General features: G+C 43.1%; 1 protein-coding gene across 2 annotated transcripts in view; it reads left to right on the top strand.

The window, feature by feature from the left end:
• Window positions 1–20,000, top strand: part of itfg1 (integrin alpha FG-GAP repeat containing 1) — a 145,664-nt gene that overhangs the window by 25,817 nt on the left and 99,847 nt on the right. For both annotated transcript variants that reach the window (XR_013963816.1, XM_080759570.1), the window contains exon 7: window positions 12,791–12,843. Coding sequence is in view for 1 of the 2 variants with exons in the window: in XM_080759570.1 (XP_080615696.1) it covers window positions 12,791–12,843 (53 nt within the window). In the remaining variant the exon portion in view is untranslated. The remainder of the gene's footprint in view (window positions 1–12,790; window positions 12,844–20,000) is intronic.

The following is a 20,000-nucleotide window of genomic DNA, read 5'->3' as shown; positions in this document are numbered from 1 at the left end:
CCTTACTGTCCTTATTGCATGCCACAATTGTTCCGGGATAGCATTCCGGGAATATCGGCAGATATTCGGGATGGTTGCAGTGTGACATCATCATCATACCCGGACGTTATGCTGAAACGCCTGCTGAGTCGCAAAAAAACCTACTTTCTGGCCTTGACAGCCTATACTATCTGATTGCATTAAACTACGTTAAACTCACTTTGACACTCACTTGCCACTCACTTTATGCATGTCCTCTTTACACTACTATAGCAACACTTTTTAGATATAGGTGGTTGCCTGATTACTGCTTCTGATGCTATATATCAGCATTTCATTACTATAGCCAAATTACTGCTTCTGATGCTATATATCAGCATTCATTTTTACAGTGGGGGATTATTTTGACATTACAGGCCTACATGTATAATGTACAACTTCATAGTTGTGGTCAAACTAATCCCTTATGTGTTCTCCTTCATGACAAAGTGTGTGTGTGTGTGTGTGTGTGTGTGTGTGTGTGTGTGTGCGATTGTGCGTGTGTTTGCGTGTGAGCGTGCACGTGCGCATATGTGCTTACAATTCGGAAATTATTCAGTTCAGGATTAGGCATTTAGATGCTGAAATAGCCAATTTTCAATCCATACGAATGCGTTGGGACACTACAAGGGTTAGAGTTAAAAATTCAAAACGTTATTAGAAAAACAAAATGGCATTCATAATATTCTCATGGCCTACTAAATTGTTGAAGTCCCCACGTGTGTGTGTGTGTGTGTGTGTGTGTGTGTGTGTGTGTGTGTGTGTGTGTGTGTGTGTGTGGTAAGGGAGGTAGGACAGGATATGAATGTCAAACAGGAGGGATCGGTATAGAGGTGAATAGGAGGTTTCATAGCAGTGCATCAATCAATACTTGTCATTTCTTCACACATCAACAACAGTCCCACTGTTATATATGCTGTAAACCTGTTAATTTACTGTAAAGAAAATGTAGGGGATCATTTTGACTACCGGTATATTTGTAAGTAAGTACACAGTGACACTATGCCTTGCCGAACCATAATTATATATATTATATTATAATTATGTGGCTCACAGTAGCCTGGCTAATAAGCCAGACCGAATCAGCCGTTGGCAAAAATAATTGCCTGCACGACAGTGTGATTTGAGTCTGGCTTATTAGCCAGGCTAGGCTCGCAGTGCATGAGGCTATCTCCTGTTTCTGTAGAGTGAGGCGGCTTGATGTACAAGTACACGCCCTAGACATGACCCTAGTATGTCACGTGATGTACAAGTACACCTACCTCCTGGACATGATGCTAGTATGACGCAAGTACTAACCCCCAGTCCAACCCTTGATGCTGATTGAGGGCCATGCAGGAAGGGATTGGGTCCCATTTATAGTCTGCTTTTTCAATACATACTGGACAAATTATCAGTGAGGATTATACAGTGTTATGGAATGGCAGCAGTTTTAATACAGTGCTAATTGGATACACAGGGTGTGTGTGTGTGTGTGTGTGTGTGTGTGTGTGTGTGTGTGTGTGTGTGTGTGTGTGTGTGTGTGTGTGCGCTCGCACGCATGCATACAGGTTTGTTTATCTAATGTTTGCATTGTGTGTGTGCATGCATGTATACGGTCACACGTGGGCATTTCTGCATAAGGGAGTAATGCGTGTGTGTTAGTGTATCTCCATTTTTGCACGCATGCACACCCGTGGGCATAAGGGAGGTGTGTGTGTGTAGTTGTGTGCTCTGTTTGTGTGCATGTGTAGGTGTGTGCTCGTGTGTGTGGCCATGCGTGTGTGCACACGCGTGCACGTACCGTACGCGTGCGTTGTTGTCGTTGTAGGAGTGAGAGGTTAACAGCAAGTAATTAACTACATCTCTTTCTCTCTGTCAGTTCACATTCTTTGCCTTTCGGCCAATTAGCTGTAGTTCAGTAGTACACTAGAGCATCAGGTGTGTGGATGCAACCAGCTCATTGGCTCAGAGACACGTTCTGTCCCCAAGACATGTGTCCTCTGACCTCCCATAAGTCATACAGACTGTAACAGGCCACACACATTACATTCTGGACATGAAGCCAATATACAAATATTTGCTCCCCTGCTGGTTGTTGACATTCCATTCAAGTGAATTGGTATTTGGTCAGACCTTTAGCCTTGGTTGTATAGTAAACATTTCCATAAATATGTTATGCTATCAGCTGCTAGTTTAAAAGTCTTCTTTCAATCATCATGACATGCATTTTTGTGAATTATAATCCCAATCATTTTTTAATTGATGATAAAGTATAGGGTTCACTTATAGGCCTTCTGCTGGTTATATTGAGTAAATCGTTGGAATTGAAGTGTGTTCAGTATTATACTGCACTATCAACTGTTAACTATTATAGTGTCATCATTATCACTTAGTCACTTTGGTCTCCATGTATTGCTACGTACATATAGCTATGTATACTTACATGTCGCATTCTGTACATGAGTGTTGATATAGTTTATACTATTTGTATGGCTATTTGGCTAGTATTATTCATGTTTTATTACAGCTATACAGATCATTGATATTACCCTATTTTTATGGCTATACTTCTCTATTACTATGTATAACAACAAACACGTTGGAAATTGTCCATCCCTCGAATCAGGGTGATAGGATCACGGTCCTGCCCATGAACGAGCACTTTGAGCGGTCAGGTGACTAGTGAAGCGCTAAATAATGTCACAGAGCAGCATGGTGCATGTTTGGTATGGCATGGCATGCGCGGCACGCCACAGAGCAGCAGGGGAGTGATTTCTGCAGCTTTAAGGCACCCGTCGTGAATCACATCTCCGTTTTTATCCGCTGGAATGAACCTGCAGGAGTGAGTGTGTGTGTGTGTGTGTGTGTGTGTGTGTGTGTGTGTGTGTGTGTGTGTGTGTGTGTGCGCGTGTGTGCGTGCGTCCATGTTCTTGCAACTTGCTGCGCTTGTTAGAGAGACAGACAGACAGACAGACAGACAGGGACTGAACAACAAAGACAATCTGGGCTACCACCCGCCACTCCTATAATCTCCTTCCACCTTCCAGCAGGCCTAAGTATGCCGCCACCGTCTCTATATGTTTATACAGAGATGCTAATAGTGAGCCAGCTCTTTATCCTCGCACACCGCGGATCAACATAATGGAATAGGGAGACATAATACGGCCTGAGTCAAACAGTCAGCTTCCAATCCCCTTAACAAATCTGATGGAGAGGCTATGAATAACTAAAGGCCCCCTCGCATCTCCCCACGCACGGAGTCTCCCCCCTTCCCTTCTCATATCTTCTCTCTGTTCCCCTCTTCCTCTCCTCTCATCTCCCAGGAGAATCTGCAGAGAGCTGAGAGCAACAACTCGGATTAGCTCATTTGACTTTTAACGCTTCTTGTCTTCCTTTTTTCATTTTAATTAGGAAGCCCTCCTGCTAATATTTACCAGTGCAAATAGTTCTCTGCATTCTTAATTTGAAATTACCATCAGGATGCAGTGAAAAACAGTTAAAAAATACAAACTGCAAAAAAAGAAAAGAAGGGGTTTGGGGGTGGGGGGGCATTTTAATTTTCTTCTTGAACGGATACAAGGGGAACAGAATTGACTCAGGTCCCGGAGCTGCACTGGAGAGATGTGTACACGTTGCCGTGAAATGACATGGTTGCTGTGAAGGGCAGTGGGCTGCTCTTTGAAAGAGGCTGTGTGTGTGACTCTGCTATAAGCTACTTTGTGTTGTGTACCGTGAACTGGCCTCAAGCCACCCCGCATCCCAACCACTGCTCCAGTGGTGGAAAGTAACTAAGTACTAACTGTACAGGTATGTTTACTGTACTTAAATGCAATTGTGATATACTTGTACTTGAGTATTGAGTATTCTCCGAGGCAATTATTGTACTTTTTTACTTAGTTTTACTCTCAGTCTGCACTACAGCTGCAACTCTGATGTCAGAGGTACTGCTGTAAAGCTTGTCAATTCACACTACCCCTTCAGTTCACTTGGAACCACAAGCCTTTATATGAGATTTACACGTGGCAAAGACAAAATGGGCCAAATATTTGCTCCTTCAGACTCCCTCCTTACCTCAACCCATTAAGGCTGATTCTACAAATGCCTCCAAATCAGTAATCTTGTTTATTTCTTTGTGTGTGTGTGTGTGTGTGTGTGTGTGTGTGTGTGTGTGTGTGTGTGTGTGTGTGTGTGTGTGGTAAGGGAGGTAGGACAGGATATGAATGTCAAACAGGAGGGATCGGTATAGAGGTGAATAGGAGGTTTCATAGCAGTGCATCAATCAATACTTGTGTCATTTCTTCACACATCAACAACAGTCCCGCTGTTATATATGCTGTAAACCTGTTAATTTACTGTAAAGAAAATGTAGGGGATCATTTTGACTATACTGTGTAAGAAAGTATACTATGCCTTGCCGAACCATATGTGGCTCACAGTGCATGAGGCTATCTCCTGTTTCTGTAGAGTGAGGCGGCTTGATGTACAAGTACACGCCCTGGACATGACCCTAGTATGTCACGTGATGTACAAGTACACCTACCTCCTGGACATGATGCTAGTATGACACAAGTACTAACCCCCAGTCCAACCCTTGATGCTGATTGAGGGCCATGCAGGAAGGCATTGGGTCCCATTTTTTATATTCTGCTTTTTCAATACATACTGGACAAATTATCAGTGAGGATTATACAGTGTTATGGAATGGCAGCAGTTTTAATACAGTGCTAATTGGATACTTGTAGAGCCGTTCACATTTCACCAATGAAGCGTGCACCAAAAGGTTCTTGGTAAATGCACAAGGGGGGGGTGTGTGTGTGTGTGTGTGTGTGGGTGCGTGCGCTCGCTCGCTTGTTTATCTCTTTGCGTTTTGTGTGTGCATGCATGTATACGTTCGCATGTGGGCATTTCTGCATAAGGGAGTAATGTGTGTGTGTGTGTGTGTTAGTGTATCTCCATTTTTGCTTTTCTGCTTTTTAATAGCCAACGAGAAAAAAAATGTCACAGATGCTTTTCCCAGTTGTAATGGGTTAAATGCAATTGTGATATATTGATTGATTGATTTTGATTGATTGTTTGTTTATTTTCGTGTCCTGCACACAATGTGCCCAACCCTCATGGGTTTATAAGACACCATTTCACAATTGCATTTACAGCATGTTTAGATTACATAATTCATGCATTTACAGCATGTTTACATTACATAATTCATTATATTACAACTCAGATTTATACAGTCTTCTTTCCCAAGCTTGACAAATAGAATCTGCCACAACAAAAGTCCCTTTGGCAAAACATATCTCCATTTTTACATAGTCATTTAAATCTAGGAAATCCTAACAGATATAAGACATCGTATTAACCAAAGTATCAAGTCGTCATATTTAGAGCAGTAAAACAAAAAGTGAACTTAATTTTCAATTTCATCAAGATCACAGAACAGGCAAGATCTCTCTTCTTCAGGAGTGGCATTAAACCTGCCAGTCTCCAGTGCTAATGGTAATGTTTCTGACCTTATTTGTGCAGAGAGAAATTGTTGTCTTTTGTTTAAAATATACTTCACATAAGGTTCTACGGTATATATGTCCTTTATAAGGCTATATACTTAACTTTCACACTACCCCTTCAGTTCACTTGAAACCACAAGCCTTCTTTTCCTTCCATGATGGTCAGACTCTACACGTGCGGCAAAGACAAAATGTGCCATATCTTCTCCTTCAGACTCGCTCCTTACCTCAACCCATTAAGACTTGAGGCCGATTCTGTATGACTTTAATAGCGCTATTCAACAGCTTGATGGTTGGCAGCTGGAAACCACATGAGGTTTCTTTCATAGTCTGGTGATTTGGATTGTGATACATAACGTGTAGGTATTTCTTGCTTCGCCTGCCTAACGGCAGCAATGGGAATACATTATATAGTCTGGGGTGACTGGGTAGTGTCCTTGGTAATGTGCACAGACTTGGCAACACCTACTGCCAAGGATGAGTTGCTGTTTTTTATTATTATTATGGGGGGGAGGGGCGTCATAATATGTCAGTGAACACCACCATCTAGTGTAAAACACTGGTGTCGCAGTCCCACAGGAAACAGGATATGGCGAGATGGAAAATCAGATCCTGATCCGCTTCCTGTTTCTTTTTGGTGGGGAATCAGACGGCAATAACTGGATTTTCTTCCGCCCCGTGAACACGATCACCGGGGGTGTTATATAAAAAATAAGAAAAAGCCAAACACAATGTCTTGTCTTGAAAAGTTATGTTATAACGGAAATGGCTGGCAGAAAAAGTGAGAAACAGGCGGAGGGAGAGGGCTGGTAGTCAATAGAGCACCGAAGTCCTGACGTCACTGCATGGTTCGTGTACTTTTTATTTGCATTGAAATCCCCATAGGGGGATTTTAGATCTCTTCATATAAGAAGAGATCTTTTTTTTTTATTTTTTTTTATGTGTTGACAGCTGGGTGTGACGTATTTAGTAGCGACATTGCTTTCATTGTTGTTTCAAGGGTTTTGCCACATTAATTCCATTTTCTCCAGAAACTGGCTGTATCAAATATTAATGGACATCATTGTACGTTGATCTTATGTGATTTGGACTATTGTCTGAAATAAATATTATATATATTAACGACACACAGCCACCCCCCTGACAGAAAGGCTGGGATGATCGGTTTATTTTTCAAACACAGTTCTTATATGAAGCGACCTAAATGGGGATTTCAATGCAAATAAAAAAATACATGTACCTGTGGACTGGCGCCCTCTACTGAAAGTGACAAAATAACCCGACATTGAAAGTGAAACATATCCTAATTACGTCACCATCAACATCCATTATATAGACCTACCGTACCACGCATACCATACGTACATGCGTCCAGCCGACCACAATACCAGCACCAATATCCTAGCATCAACTTTAACATCTAAATGGCATTATATTAACACTAGCCCTTACCCGTTGTGAAATACTTGCCGGGGGGGGGGGGGTACTGCACCCTGCATGCGTTTTCGTATTTTTTATTCACTAATAAATTATTAATTTATAATTTGTTAAATTGGAAAAAGGGCTTCAATGCCTGTGTGAAAAGTGGGAGCGATTGGTGCAGGTGGTGAGGAGCTACGGCAGTTACAGTGACACACATTCATTCACACAGACATTGGCTTAATTATGGTATGATGATGAGTGTGACTGTCTGTGAGATCAGTCCTTCTACTTAGTACTCTCACATGCTCGCAGATCGTTGAAAAGTGATTTGAGTGGATCTGGAAGATCAATCTGACAGTGAGTGCACATTCACACAGATACGTTAGAAGTGTCTGCAGCCGCCCGGGGGCGAAGGAGGTGCTGCACACCTGTTCTGCTCTCCCTGTACAGTTGTGCCCGTTGATGATGAGTCAGAACAGCCTTTTGAAGTGTCGACTGTCGGTGTGAGGAGAGTGAACTAATCAGCCATGTGTGTGTGTGTGTGTGTGTGTGTGAATAAATGTATGAAATTAATGTATAATCTTCACATCTGCCTTCAAGTGATTCGTTTTGCAGGTTAAAATCTTTGACAAGTCTTTAAGTTTAAGGAGACCATTACAATAAATATGTAGTCATTTAGCGTACTCTCCATCTCTATTTCTCTGTATATTTATCTCCTGGTCATCCAGTCTGAGTCATGTATGCAAGACAATTATTTTACAAAAAACATCTTCCTGGTGGCGCTAAAAAAAAAGCAGAAATATGCAGGGCATTGGTTATTCCTTGATCTCTAGGGAGTGTGCATGCAAAGATTCATGCAGATCATGTGCAGTTATAGGTAAAAACACAAATCGGCCTGTTATAGCGCCACCAATGAAAAGTGCTACTTCACTATTCGTCCTTCTCATGTAATCTGTGCTCGATGACATCAGAGCAAAGTCATTGTCACCCCAGTGATACAGCATGTTGAACTCTGATGTGTTGATGGTCTATCATTCTATCCTATTTTGTTCTTCGTAGTATTGTACGGTTAGTCGCTTCAGCGCTCCCAAAGCTTTTTTCTTTCTTCTTTTTGAGTGGTGCAACCACTCCAAGGAACAGCAATGTCCGTGTTCGTTCACCTATGTATGTGACGTTAATGAGCACGAGTATGACTATTGGTACCAGCCAATGACAGGTCAGGACATTCAAGCACATGTAGCAATGATTGATTGTTTTGGACAGGGACGGATTAAAGTGAAAAAGGGCCCTGTGCACAAATGGCAAAGCCCCCTCGCTGTTCATTTATCCATTTCGTTGCTGTCCGGGCTGACACCTTCATTTTTTCTTTTTCTTTTTGTGAATTAACACCCTATTTCAGTGGCGTAGACTGCGGTGGTGCTTGGTAGCAAATCAAATAGGGCCTATTTGATTATACTAGTAGTGTCACTCAAAAGTACAAAAGTAGCACATCTGCAACAAGGCCCCAGTGAGGTTCTCCAACGTTGAGGCGCTCTTACCACCCTAGTGGTAAGAGGAGGGACAGCAGGCGGACCCGTGGAGTTATGACGAGGAAACCCCATGCAGCTGAGCTGGGCTTTAACGTTGAGCGAGTTTGCACTTACGCATTTTGGGCACCAAATTCTGCAAGCTTGAGCTCTTAGATCTGCTACTTTTGGTATTTTTGAGGGGCACTAGCCGCTCCTATATTCAGCTATAGTGTAGATGTTTGTCCTAACATAAACATTAAATGCCATTGACAATGAATGGAGAAAGTACGTCATACTGTATGTGTCTGAGCAAATTGGCTGTTTTGTGCTAACACAAACATTAAATGCAATTGACAATGAATGGAGAATTTACGTCATATGTGGACGAGCAAATCAGCTATTTTGTCCTAACACAAATGTTAAATGCCATTAACAATGAATGGAGAATTTACGTCATTTGTCTGAGCGAATGACGATGATTTATGATCATAAGAACGCCCCTCACTTCACACGGGTGTGATTCTTTAATTTAATTCCTGAAAAGTGACAGTTTAGGACATACTGTATTGTGGCTTCTACCCGAGATAAGACAATTTGTAAATGTATTAGTGTGGATAAAATTTAATACATTTTGTATACGCTCAGAGTTAAATGAATTCTCAGTACACCACTTTTAGCCTGAATAGCTTCCTAAAAGGTGTGTGGTGGGCCATTACGGTTCCACAGGGCAGTAAAAGTGTGTTAAAGTGAATGATGACATGGCGGTGGTTAAGTTTAGAGCATACAGCTCTAGTCTTTATGGGACTAGAGTATAGAAACACTTTGCATTAGTCCGGCGCAAGGGAGGAGAACACAGATAATAGGTGATAATGTGAATCACGATGAACTGCATTGTTTTTGCCTCTTAGATATCACTGCAAACAGTTGCCTGCAGTGTTGCTAAGTCCGCTTAACACAATTTCTTCCGGGGAATGCTTCTATCATAGATTGGATAGGTATACGGAGGGCTGCGGATAAGGGTTGGGATCCTATAGGAATCCAACGACACCGGTTCCTTAACGATTTTCTCTTAACATTCTGATTCCTTCACTGTTTTTATTGTATAACCTTGGTGAGGCCTTTAGGAGGGCCATTATAAATCCACCAACTCCTGAATGCAGTGCCTGGTACTGGGAGTCTGGTGCAACGCACAGGTCCTGGGCCTGGTGAGAGCAGGAGTGGACCTGGTGAGACGTAGGAAGGGCCCGGTCAGGAGTCAACCCACAGAGCCTAGTCCTTCCACGTGCCAGATTTTGGTTCTCCCAGTACCGGCAGAGTAGTTCCGGAGCAACGGATTGTCTGGCCTTGCTCATTCCCTGATGGACTGATCACGGGTAGCTACTGGGACGTAAGTCGGGATTTGATCAACCCCGGCTGGGTCGCCTGGGTGAGGGGTATGATGTCGGAAGACCCGAAACCCCGTTGACCTCAGGAAACATCACTGAAGATACGTCCCAGGTGCATCCATGCGATGTATTGTTTTGTTATATCATTTTGGCCTTTTCAGATTTTTGATAAAAAACGAATTAAATCATACATACATACAGTATAGCCTGCATTTATTGTAGTGGTTCAGAGACCCTACAGCGTAGGTCTTGCCCAGCGTGTATTCAGTCTATACAGTATAACGTATACAGTATAAGGTATAGAGAGGAGAGATCCTAATTTTTCAATAAATGCTGGTGCTGTAAGTGTTAAGTGTATGGATGGTTCTAAATGTGATTGAACTGATTACGATTCCTCAATCTAATGGTTACATCTGGTTCCTCCGGATGTGGGTGGAGGGAGTGTGGGTGGTGTCACTGGTGTGCCGCAGGTTTTGTGCCTATCCTACCATCTCTCCACTCACTCTAGATTGGACAAAACATTTTATTATCTTTTAATTGACAGTATCGTAAATCACAATTATTTTGGCCACACTAATCGGGACTCAGCTAATCGCATGATGATGTGGATTATTTTCATTTGCCAGACGGCTTCCCTCCTGAAGACTTTCATGGTTAGGGAGGGGGAAAAAACACCAGGGCATTGGACGGCAGGGATATGTTTGAATTCCCACTTGGGCATGAACTCAGTAAAAAGTGTCCATTTAACTCTTGAGTTAGAATTAAGGCTGGAATTGTTCAGAAGGACCCTTAAGGGTCCATTTGGTTCCACAAGTACACTCTGAGTTAAATGAACACTGCAGATTCTTTACATTGAAGGGATAAAGAAGAGACAGCATCACAAGAGAAGTATGAGAATGCTGCCTGGCCGCAATAAGCCCCGAGGGCTCCGGCTCAGATTTACCCTACGACTAAGCCAAAGGTTCAGTGAAGCATGTCAGGCTCAGGCATGGATATTCTGATCAAACTGTGTTTTAATAAGTAACAACATATATGAGAGTATGTGACTGATGTGTTTATTTTTAGCTTAGTCAGCAGCCTTGTGGAACTGAAGCAATTGCAGCGATTTAGATGTGAACACGGTCCCTTCAATGACACCATATTCCTTTATCAATATGCCTGACGGTTTTTCCTCTGTCTGTCTGTCCATCCGTCCGTCCCAGTGACGCACTTATTTGCTATGCAGCACAGTCTGTGCAGAGCCCCTGAGGCTAATCAATACTAATATTTATTTCACATCCATTTACTTCATTAGTGGAGTCAGCACTGTGCTGAGGGTGCTCTCATGGACGAGACGCCATTAGAGATGCAGCTGAAAGGCCACTGCATAAGAGAATTCATTACTAAGCCTTTAGGAGGAGTCTGTCTGTGCTAGCCTGCTGCTGAGCCATAGGATGCCTCTATCCTCCATCTGCTATTCTTTTTCCATACTAGCATTCCTCTCATACATCCATCGTCAGACCCCTGCTTGGGACAAGGTCAGTGTGTTCAGAAGCCTGTCTTGTTTGTGTCAAGATGGAAATGAACAGTGATTCTAGTTGGAACAGAAGTCAAATGTGAGAGGACTTGATTGGAAGAAGGAATGTGACCATAATCAAGCGTCTGTCCCTTATGTGCCGGTGCGTTAGCCATAGATCCTCAGACATATGGGATAATGGACATAATGATGAGGCTGTCAAGTCTAGGATTTGAGGGATTTCTTTTTTTTTTTTTTTTACATTTTTGAATTGTTCAACTAGCCGATCTACAAGCGCACAATATGTCGGATGTAGATCAGCTATAGTTGAAAATGTATTTTATTTTATTGTCGGGTGAAACCTGACTAATGAAAGCTCATGAAATGTAGACGACCTAGTCTTTATGGCCCCTACACACTGTAGGAGTTTTAAAGTTGTCGGCGAGTCATCAGATCGTTGTATTTCACACTGCAGGAGTCTTTTTTTTTAAACGTCTGTCATTATATCGTGGCTTTCACACTAAACGATTGGTCGCAGACTAGGCATCACACACTGCAAGTTCACCAAGATGCGATCCAGACCCGATATTCATTTGTTTTTATTTTATTCATTTTTACATCTCACGCACGTGCAGGATGCCGTGATACGAGCACAAGACCGACACGGAGGACGCCTCTCTCTCTCTCTCTCTCTCTCTCTCTCTCTCTCTCTCTCTCTCTCGGCTCTGATATCAACAACAAACCCCAGAGCAGAGCATAACAAAGACATACTGTAACATCAACAGCATAACTTTCAATGCATTCCATATATAACAGATACTGAACATATCATCATAACAGAACTAGATACCAAATATAGTACAATCCATAAATCACATGTACAGTATAATCACAGAATCACCCATTACGGAACTAATGCCACAGGGAGGCAGTAGGCTGGGGAGGTGGAGGAAATTTGAACGCTGACATCTGAACAACAGAGACACAGAGTCTGCTAGCATGAAGACTGAATTCGAACAACCACAGAGTCAGCTAGCATGAAGATTGAGGACAGGGTAGTGACTGCTTAAAAAGAACACCTGATTGAATGTGGGGGTGAGTGAGTTAGCTGGCAGCGAATGAGTGTGAGGGGAGTTGACATGGAGAGAGACAGCTGATTTAAAGGAACAGAATGAATTGCTCATAGGGAATGAAGGGGGGATTATATCTTAAACCTTCTGCCTTCCGTGTCTCAATGAATTATTGCTGCGCTGGATTTATTGTAGCCTTCAATTTGTATATGGGGGACGGGGCGGGGATTCCCGTGCATCCCCATCCAAAAAGTTTGAGAACTCCTGGTTTAGAGAGTCGGAGTCAGTTATTGTATTACGGATGAGAATTGCTGATCTAAAAGCACGGTGGCACCATGCTCTCTGAACACTGAGGTACAGAGGCCCTTTAGTCACCTTAATGGCCTCTCTCTGCTCCTCTCCACAGATCTGTTCCTGACAACCACAGGAACCAATGACTTTGACACCTGGGTCAACGAGGTGAGATGAACCACTAAGCGATGTACCCCAGTCTCTGTGACACATGCACGCACGCACGCACGCACGCACGCACGCACGCACGCACGCACGCACGCACGCACGCACGCACGCACGCACGCACGCACGCACGCACACACACACACACACACACACACACACACACACACACACACACACACACACACACACACTCACACTCACACTCACACTCACACTCACACTCACATACGCACACACGAGTGTGTTATTGTGAACCAGAATTTGTATGCCTTCCCCCTCTCCTCTGGTCTTATGGTGAACACACACACACACACACACACACACACACACACCTGTAGTGTGATCACATGGCCCATATAGCAGCCACAGCTCCAGTGGTTAACATTGCGTGAGAGGGGAAGGAGAGGCTTCATTGAAATGCAGCGACCACACCACGGCATGTCTTATCGCACCACTGCTGTTGGCTGGAAACCCCATTATGTCTAAAGACGGTTCTGGTTTTTTATCATTATTATTTTAAATGCATTTTCTATACAAGATATAGAAAAATAAGTCTATACAAGCTGAGCTTGCTAGATCTACTTTTGTGTGACACTTGTATGGTGAAGTAGGGTTTTTAATTAACCAAAATAATTAATTGTCTCTGTCGTGTGGAAACCTCATATGTGACCATTTCTGACCGTGTCTAATGGCCAAGCTACACCGGGCATGTGTGCGTTTGACGTAAGCGCACTGCGCGCACAAAGTATCCGTGCAAAATGGCTACACCAGATCTGTGGCGTGCGGTAGATTTGTGCGGGACCTTCCGGGAGGATATATAGATACGCGCACATGGGGGCATACGCACGTAAAATAATTAGAACCGATCCTATTTTTAGAGCACGCGTAGAATGGCCCACGGTATCCGTGCGTCTGGTGTAGCTGGTATCATTGACATATGTTGGTCCTATCCAAACGCACTGTACGCGCGCAGTAAACGCAAAATTGCCTGGTGTAGCTTGGCCGTGAGTAATTGAATTTCTTTTAGTTTTTGGAGATATGGCTTATAGAGTAATGTCTTGCAGAAAACAGCCTTGAAAGGTTGACTTCTGTGGACTCTTAGTCTTAACAGTAACACCTAGCTACATGTTTAAGCATTTATTGAACTAATTTTGGATGAAAATAATCCTCTCCTGAACAGTTAGTATTGCCGCCATGACGGTCTCTGTATCAAAAAGAGTCACATTATGTCCAAAACTATTTCAGTAATAAAAATAAATTAAAAAAAGAAAGGTTGCAGATCTACAAATCTCAAAATGTGTGTGCCACGTTTTCAGCTTATGGATCTGCTACTATTGCTGCTTTTGTGTGACGCTTTAGGATGATAAAGTAGGGCGTTCATCTAGCATAAATAATAGGTTATAGTTTATGGAGGTGAGAGCCAAATAAAAGATGAAATACGGAGATACATGATTTCTGCTTGACAGCAGCGGTACACACATTATGAGAGAGGGAGAGAGAGAGAGAGAGAGAGAGAGAGAGAGACACAGAGACAGAGACGGTCAGGTGGGAGTGTGGAGGTGCAGAGGAAAAAGGAGTCGACATCCTCTCAGGTTTAATGTCCTCTAACCCACTTCCTACCTAACAGCAGCACATGATGGATGCAGTGGGACATAAAACTGCTATGACTGCATAACAAGCCCTATTATATACACATTTGTCTCGGCCAGGCGTGTGGGTGCGTGTTTCTCTGTCTGTCTGTCCGCAGTTGTTCTCAAACCACTTGGCTGATCAACGTCGTATTTCTTGTGCTCGCTGACAGCAGCCCAAGGACCTTCAGTTCTTGACCTTTTCACACAATGACCCCCCCCCCCCCCACTGTAGTAACACTGAGGACCCCCTAGGGGCTGCTGGGAGACCTACATCACTCTCAGTATAATGGCATGATGCCTCCTGGTACACCTTTCTAGCTGCATCTGTTGACGTTGAATTGAACTGGCGCGTCTGGATCAGGACCAAGTTATTGGAATAGATGAAAGAGAGACTACGTTGTGTAAATGAATGAGGGACGAAACGTGTCACGTTTGAAAAGGTTAAAGAAGATACATGCTACAGATTGTGACGTATTTGATGAAGCTTCAAGGGAAAAGGCTACTCTTATCTTACAGTATATAGTTTCAGGCGTGTGCTGGGTGCAGATTCAAACAGAACATATAGAAAATATAATAAAATCCGCACTCTCAGTCGAGGTAAGGCTCATACATAGTCTGGATTTTCGGTGGTTGGCTCCTGCCCTTCTCTCTGTTTTTACTCACCACCGCTCAACGTTATTTCAGCTCCGGTGGTCACCTCACCACCGAAAATCTGTCTGTCTGTCTGTCTGTCTGTCTGTCTGTCTGTCTGTCTGTCTGTCTGTCTGTCTGTCTGTCTGTCTGTCTGTCTATGAGCTAGCACCTGTCCCTGTTCGCTTTTATATTATGAGCTAACAACTGTCCACTATGTGTCTGTTTAACCTTTCTCTGCTCAGTTTACTGCTTTGCACACACCACACACACACACACACACACACACACACACACACACACACACACACACACACACACACACACACACATCATGGGAGTTTCAAATGCAATGTTGCAACATAAGTGGTATTTTGCCTTAATTTGTTTTTGTGACCATTTATAACTTTGACTCCCACCACTAAGCCTTGGTAAATGTCTAGTCATAACCCTGACCACAACCTGAGTAGTACTTACTTACTAATTGTAAGCTAAGCTCTACAAATCGGTTTTAGCCTTGACAATGACCCTTTTCCTGAAGGGGACCTATACACAATGTCCCCATAAGGTCAACTTTGTCTGGTTTTAATACCCTTGTAGGGATTTCTGGCCCCCACATGTACGCGTGTGTGTGTGTGTGTGTGTGTGTGTGTGTGTGTGTGTGTGTGTGTGTGTGTGTGTGTGTGTGTGTGTGTGTGTGTGTGTGTGCGTGTGTGTGTGTGTGTGTGTGTGTGTGTGTGTGTGTGTGTGTGTGTGTGTGTGTGTGTGTGTGTGTGTGTGTGTGTGTGTGACACACGCACAGTGCGGGCACACCATGGTCATTGTGTTGGTTCAGTCATCTATCGGTCACACTGCACGGTTTTAATTACTTTTTCTTCCCATTTTTCCTTTCCTCTGCTTCTAATCCTCCTTCCATCCCTCCTCATCCTCTGCTGTTTTACCAGGGCAGTTTATATTGGCCAGCCAGTCCAGCCCAGATTTACATGCTGTTTTTAAAACTGCTGATATGCTCATTCGGATGGCAGGGTTTGATTCCGAGTCAACTTTATTGCTTTATCTCAGTTTACAGGTGTATATCGAGGCTGAAATCTTGTTTTGGTGCAAATGCAAAGCTCTGTTCTGTTTGGTACTTTCAGAAAGAGATAAAAGAAGAGGGGAGCATGAGGGCAAGGTAGAAACAAATAAATAAAAATAATCAGACCTTTAAAGAAAAAATCTAATACCTACATGCAGTATTGCATAGACCAGCAGACTACATGAGAAACCTGGAATGTTCCTATAGGATGTAAAGTAGTGTAGTGTGAAGGAGGGGGTATCATGCACCTCCCGGACACATACTTTTAATCACTAAATTGGAAAACAATTGTACAAAACGATGAGGCATGTTAAAAGGTTGTCAACATTTCCCATATACCATTCATATGCAAATCAGTGCTGCCATTATCGAATAATCGGTGTGTCCCGGCATACTTCACGTTGAGTCGTTTTGGCTGTTGTAATTGAAAAACCTTGGTTGATTTGATTTAGTCTAAACTCTAAAGTGTGCTAAAGCCACAGTAGCAGTCTGGTAATATCAGGCTATATTTCCCTTAAAATGTCAGAGCTTGACTCGGCATGCAAATAGGACATAAATGCATTAAGTGAAATATAAAATCTGTCCCAGTCCGCCAGCACTACAATGTGGCTAATATTAAGCTTGTTTCATTACACGTACCCACTGTTTGTAGCCGAATGTCCGTGCTCCATTACGCAACGTGAGTCGCGTTATTATTCAAGACTTTTGGTGGCATGTAGGCCTACATCCCAAAGAACAAATCATTAACCACTTTTTCGTGTTATAATGACTTGATTAGTATAAAAGCATAGTAAATGTTGTTATTCTTTGTGGGTTTGGAAAAGTAAACAACTTATTCGTTGTTTGGCATGAACCTCACCTACACTGCCAGCGATACGAGCGAGCGAGCGAACGATGAAATCTCAATGAGACTGTCCTGACGTACCGCGAGCGACAATGCGCCGTGCAGTGCCGTCCACTCTTTTCACTCTCCGAGTCTGTATTTGAGCGAGGTTTCGCGGCCCCAAACACTGGTTGAAATCTACATGCTACTATTTATTGATTCTTTTTTTTTATTGGTTCAGGCTATGTCGTAACGACTCTCCACGTCGGGACAGTTTTCCGCGTGACATCGCTGCCGGAACGCTCGTTCCTTGCCTGTGTAGATGAGGTGTAAGGCGTGCGTGAGAGACAGGAAAAGAAGGGAAGAATTTTCAGAAGACCTGTAATCCTTTGACAGCCAGAGTGCTGCTGATTGATGTGTGAAGATCAAAAACACACACCACACACACACACACAGAGAGAGAGAGAGATTTAACGTAATCTTGGCATCCTCCGATCAGTCAATCACACCAACCAAGATTTCATCCTCGACACACAAATACACACAGTTCCTATCAAGAACACTGTGGGTGTGCGTGCGTGCATGCGTGCGCGCGCGCATGCATGCGTGCATGCATGCGTGTCTGTGTATTGACATGGGTTAAATCTCCTAGCCTTTGAGAAGATCAATCGGCTTCAAAGTGTTGCTAACGCTCACAATCTGCTCAAAGCCCTGAGAATAATCCTCCCAACACTCTCTCTCTCTCTTTCTCTCTCGCTGAGGTTCTGGTGTCACTGGTTCCTGTGATATGTGAGGTTCTCTTGGTCCTGATGTCTTTGGTTCCTGTATAACTCTCACTTGAGTAGTGAGTAGGATTTATGCGAGTTGAGAATTTGGTATAATATGCAGAAGGATAGTTGTTGGTGATGGAAATGACACGGCATGTGTTGGTATAGTATATACCAATATATGTATTATTGGCATGCTGTAAAGTAAATGTGCATTTGGCAGCAATATGTACTGTAGCATGTAGCAGCATGCAGTGGTAAAAATACAAATGTTTGTAGCAACATATTGTATATACAAATATAAGAGAGGCGTAATAGTAGTACAATGAAATGGCATGGCTATATGACAGTATTATGAACATTAACAGTGAAGTAGTCACTTGTACCATTTTGGTACCGTACAAGTGGAACCAAATGAACCCTTGAGGATTCATGTGGTTCCATGTGTACTCTCAGGTTTACAGGCTTGCTATTTGGAACCCACTCAAGGACACGTTGAGACCCACTGGAGAGTGTTTCCAGTGAGCCAACATGCACAATAGCACTATAGCAGCACTCTGACTCTGTTTGACCGGAACAGAGCCTTCATTAGTATCATCGGTAACACAGTGAAGGAATGGCGTAATGGCGTATCTGTGCATAGACCCTGTTGGTTAGAAGGGCAGTGAGGACAGGTCTTCAGTCAGTAGAACCAGTAGAAACCCTAGAAGTAGGGGTGCATTTTAACAGGATACGATACGTACAGTATCATGATACTGGTTGACGATACGATACAATTTGAAATCGATTATTTGCATAGCAAAACGATTCCATACCGATTATTTGCATTGCAAAACGATACGATACATAATCAATGTCGCTGTTTTTTTCCCGATATACTTCGATTCATGAAATTAAAATAGATTTTTCGATGCAGTTACTATATCGTTACACACCTACCTAGAAGCTCTCACCTTAGAGGAGTTTGCGTTATCCAGAGTGTGGTATTCTGAGATGCCAGGATGAGCCCCATCCTAACTGGAGTTTCTGAGTCTTTTTCAGTTGAAAAGGGGAACTTCTTTTGGAATTCATCGTCTTCATTGTGTCCCTGCTCTCCTTCCAGAGTCAGTCCTTTATGGTGATGCCTGCTATGCGTATTGTCGCTGTCGGGCACAGAGCTAGTACAGTGTGGCCAAAACCGTTCCTTTGCAGGAAAAAAAGGAATGTAAAACTTTACACCTTTAAACCTGTTATATGACAATAACGCTGATTGTTGTGAATGTTCCCAACACTGACCTTACCTGGGTCGTAGCAGCAGATAAGGTGCCATGCCACGCAGTGACATACTGTGTCAACCTGCACTCAGCTCTGATGTCTGCAGCCATACTGTAATCTGACAGCATAAGCCCTGGGTATATTATCACAGGATTTCCTCTGTTCTTCTGGCCTTGAATTTATTCATGATAGATTATTTTTATTCCACCCTTCATAGTTTTGAAGGGTGCCTCCTTTTAGTGCGAGGAGAGGAGAGAGAGAGGAGCTATAGGGATGGGGAGTATACTTTGGTGAAACTCCAAGTGGGCAGTAAACAAGTATTTGTACGTATATGAGCGCTCTTACTTTTAGGATCCGACGTGACCACAGAAACACACATTTTTACACTTAAATGTACAGTTTGTGTAAGAACACCAGGTCTTAGGGTTAAATAAAGGGCTGCTTCACAGCAACATGGATTACATGAGTTGTTCTCAACCAGTGGGCCGGGGACCATTACTGGGCCGTGAGGGTATTGCAAGTGGGCCCCGGTGATGTGGAAAAATGGTATGGTATTCCGTTGGACATCCTTTTCTTTGATCCTCTATTCCTCTTGTTGCTTTTTTTGCACACTTCACCCAACTGATATGGGGGTTTATTTTGATTGGTTTGTTTGTTACATCAGTCGTGTTTTCTTTCTGAGTGTTAATGTCATCTGTCTGGAAATTATGTGTCTGTGATATAGTGGTACAGTTGGGATGCTAGTTGTGCATTACAGCTCGGCTTCAAGCTCAGCTTGTGTGCAGTGGCTGTCTCTTTCTGTTTCTCTCTCTCTCTCTCTCTCTCTCTGTCTCTTTGTCTGTCTTTCTCTCTCACTCTCTGAAACTCCAATAAATCAGTAATGTTGGTCTCAGCAGGATTTGATCCCCCACTGTTCACAGTCACAGCTGTTACATAGTCACACATGCACGCATGCACGCACGTGCGCACGCACACAT

The sequence above is a fragment of the Protomyctophum bolini genome (genome assembly GCF_963924005.1).
Source record: "Protomyctophum bolini genome assembly, chromosome: 1".
Lineage (NCBI taxonomy): Eukaryota > Metazoa > Chordata > Actinopteri > Myctophiformes > Myctophidae > Protomyctophum > Protomyctophum bolini.
The sequence above is the reverse complement of the archived record's forward strand: the minus strand, read 5'-3'. Positions and strand labels throughout refer to the sequence as shown.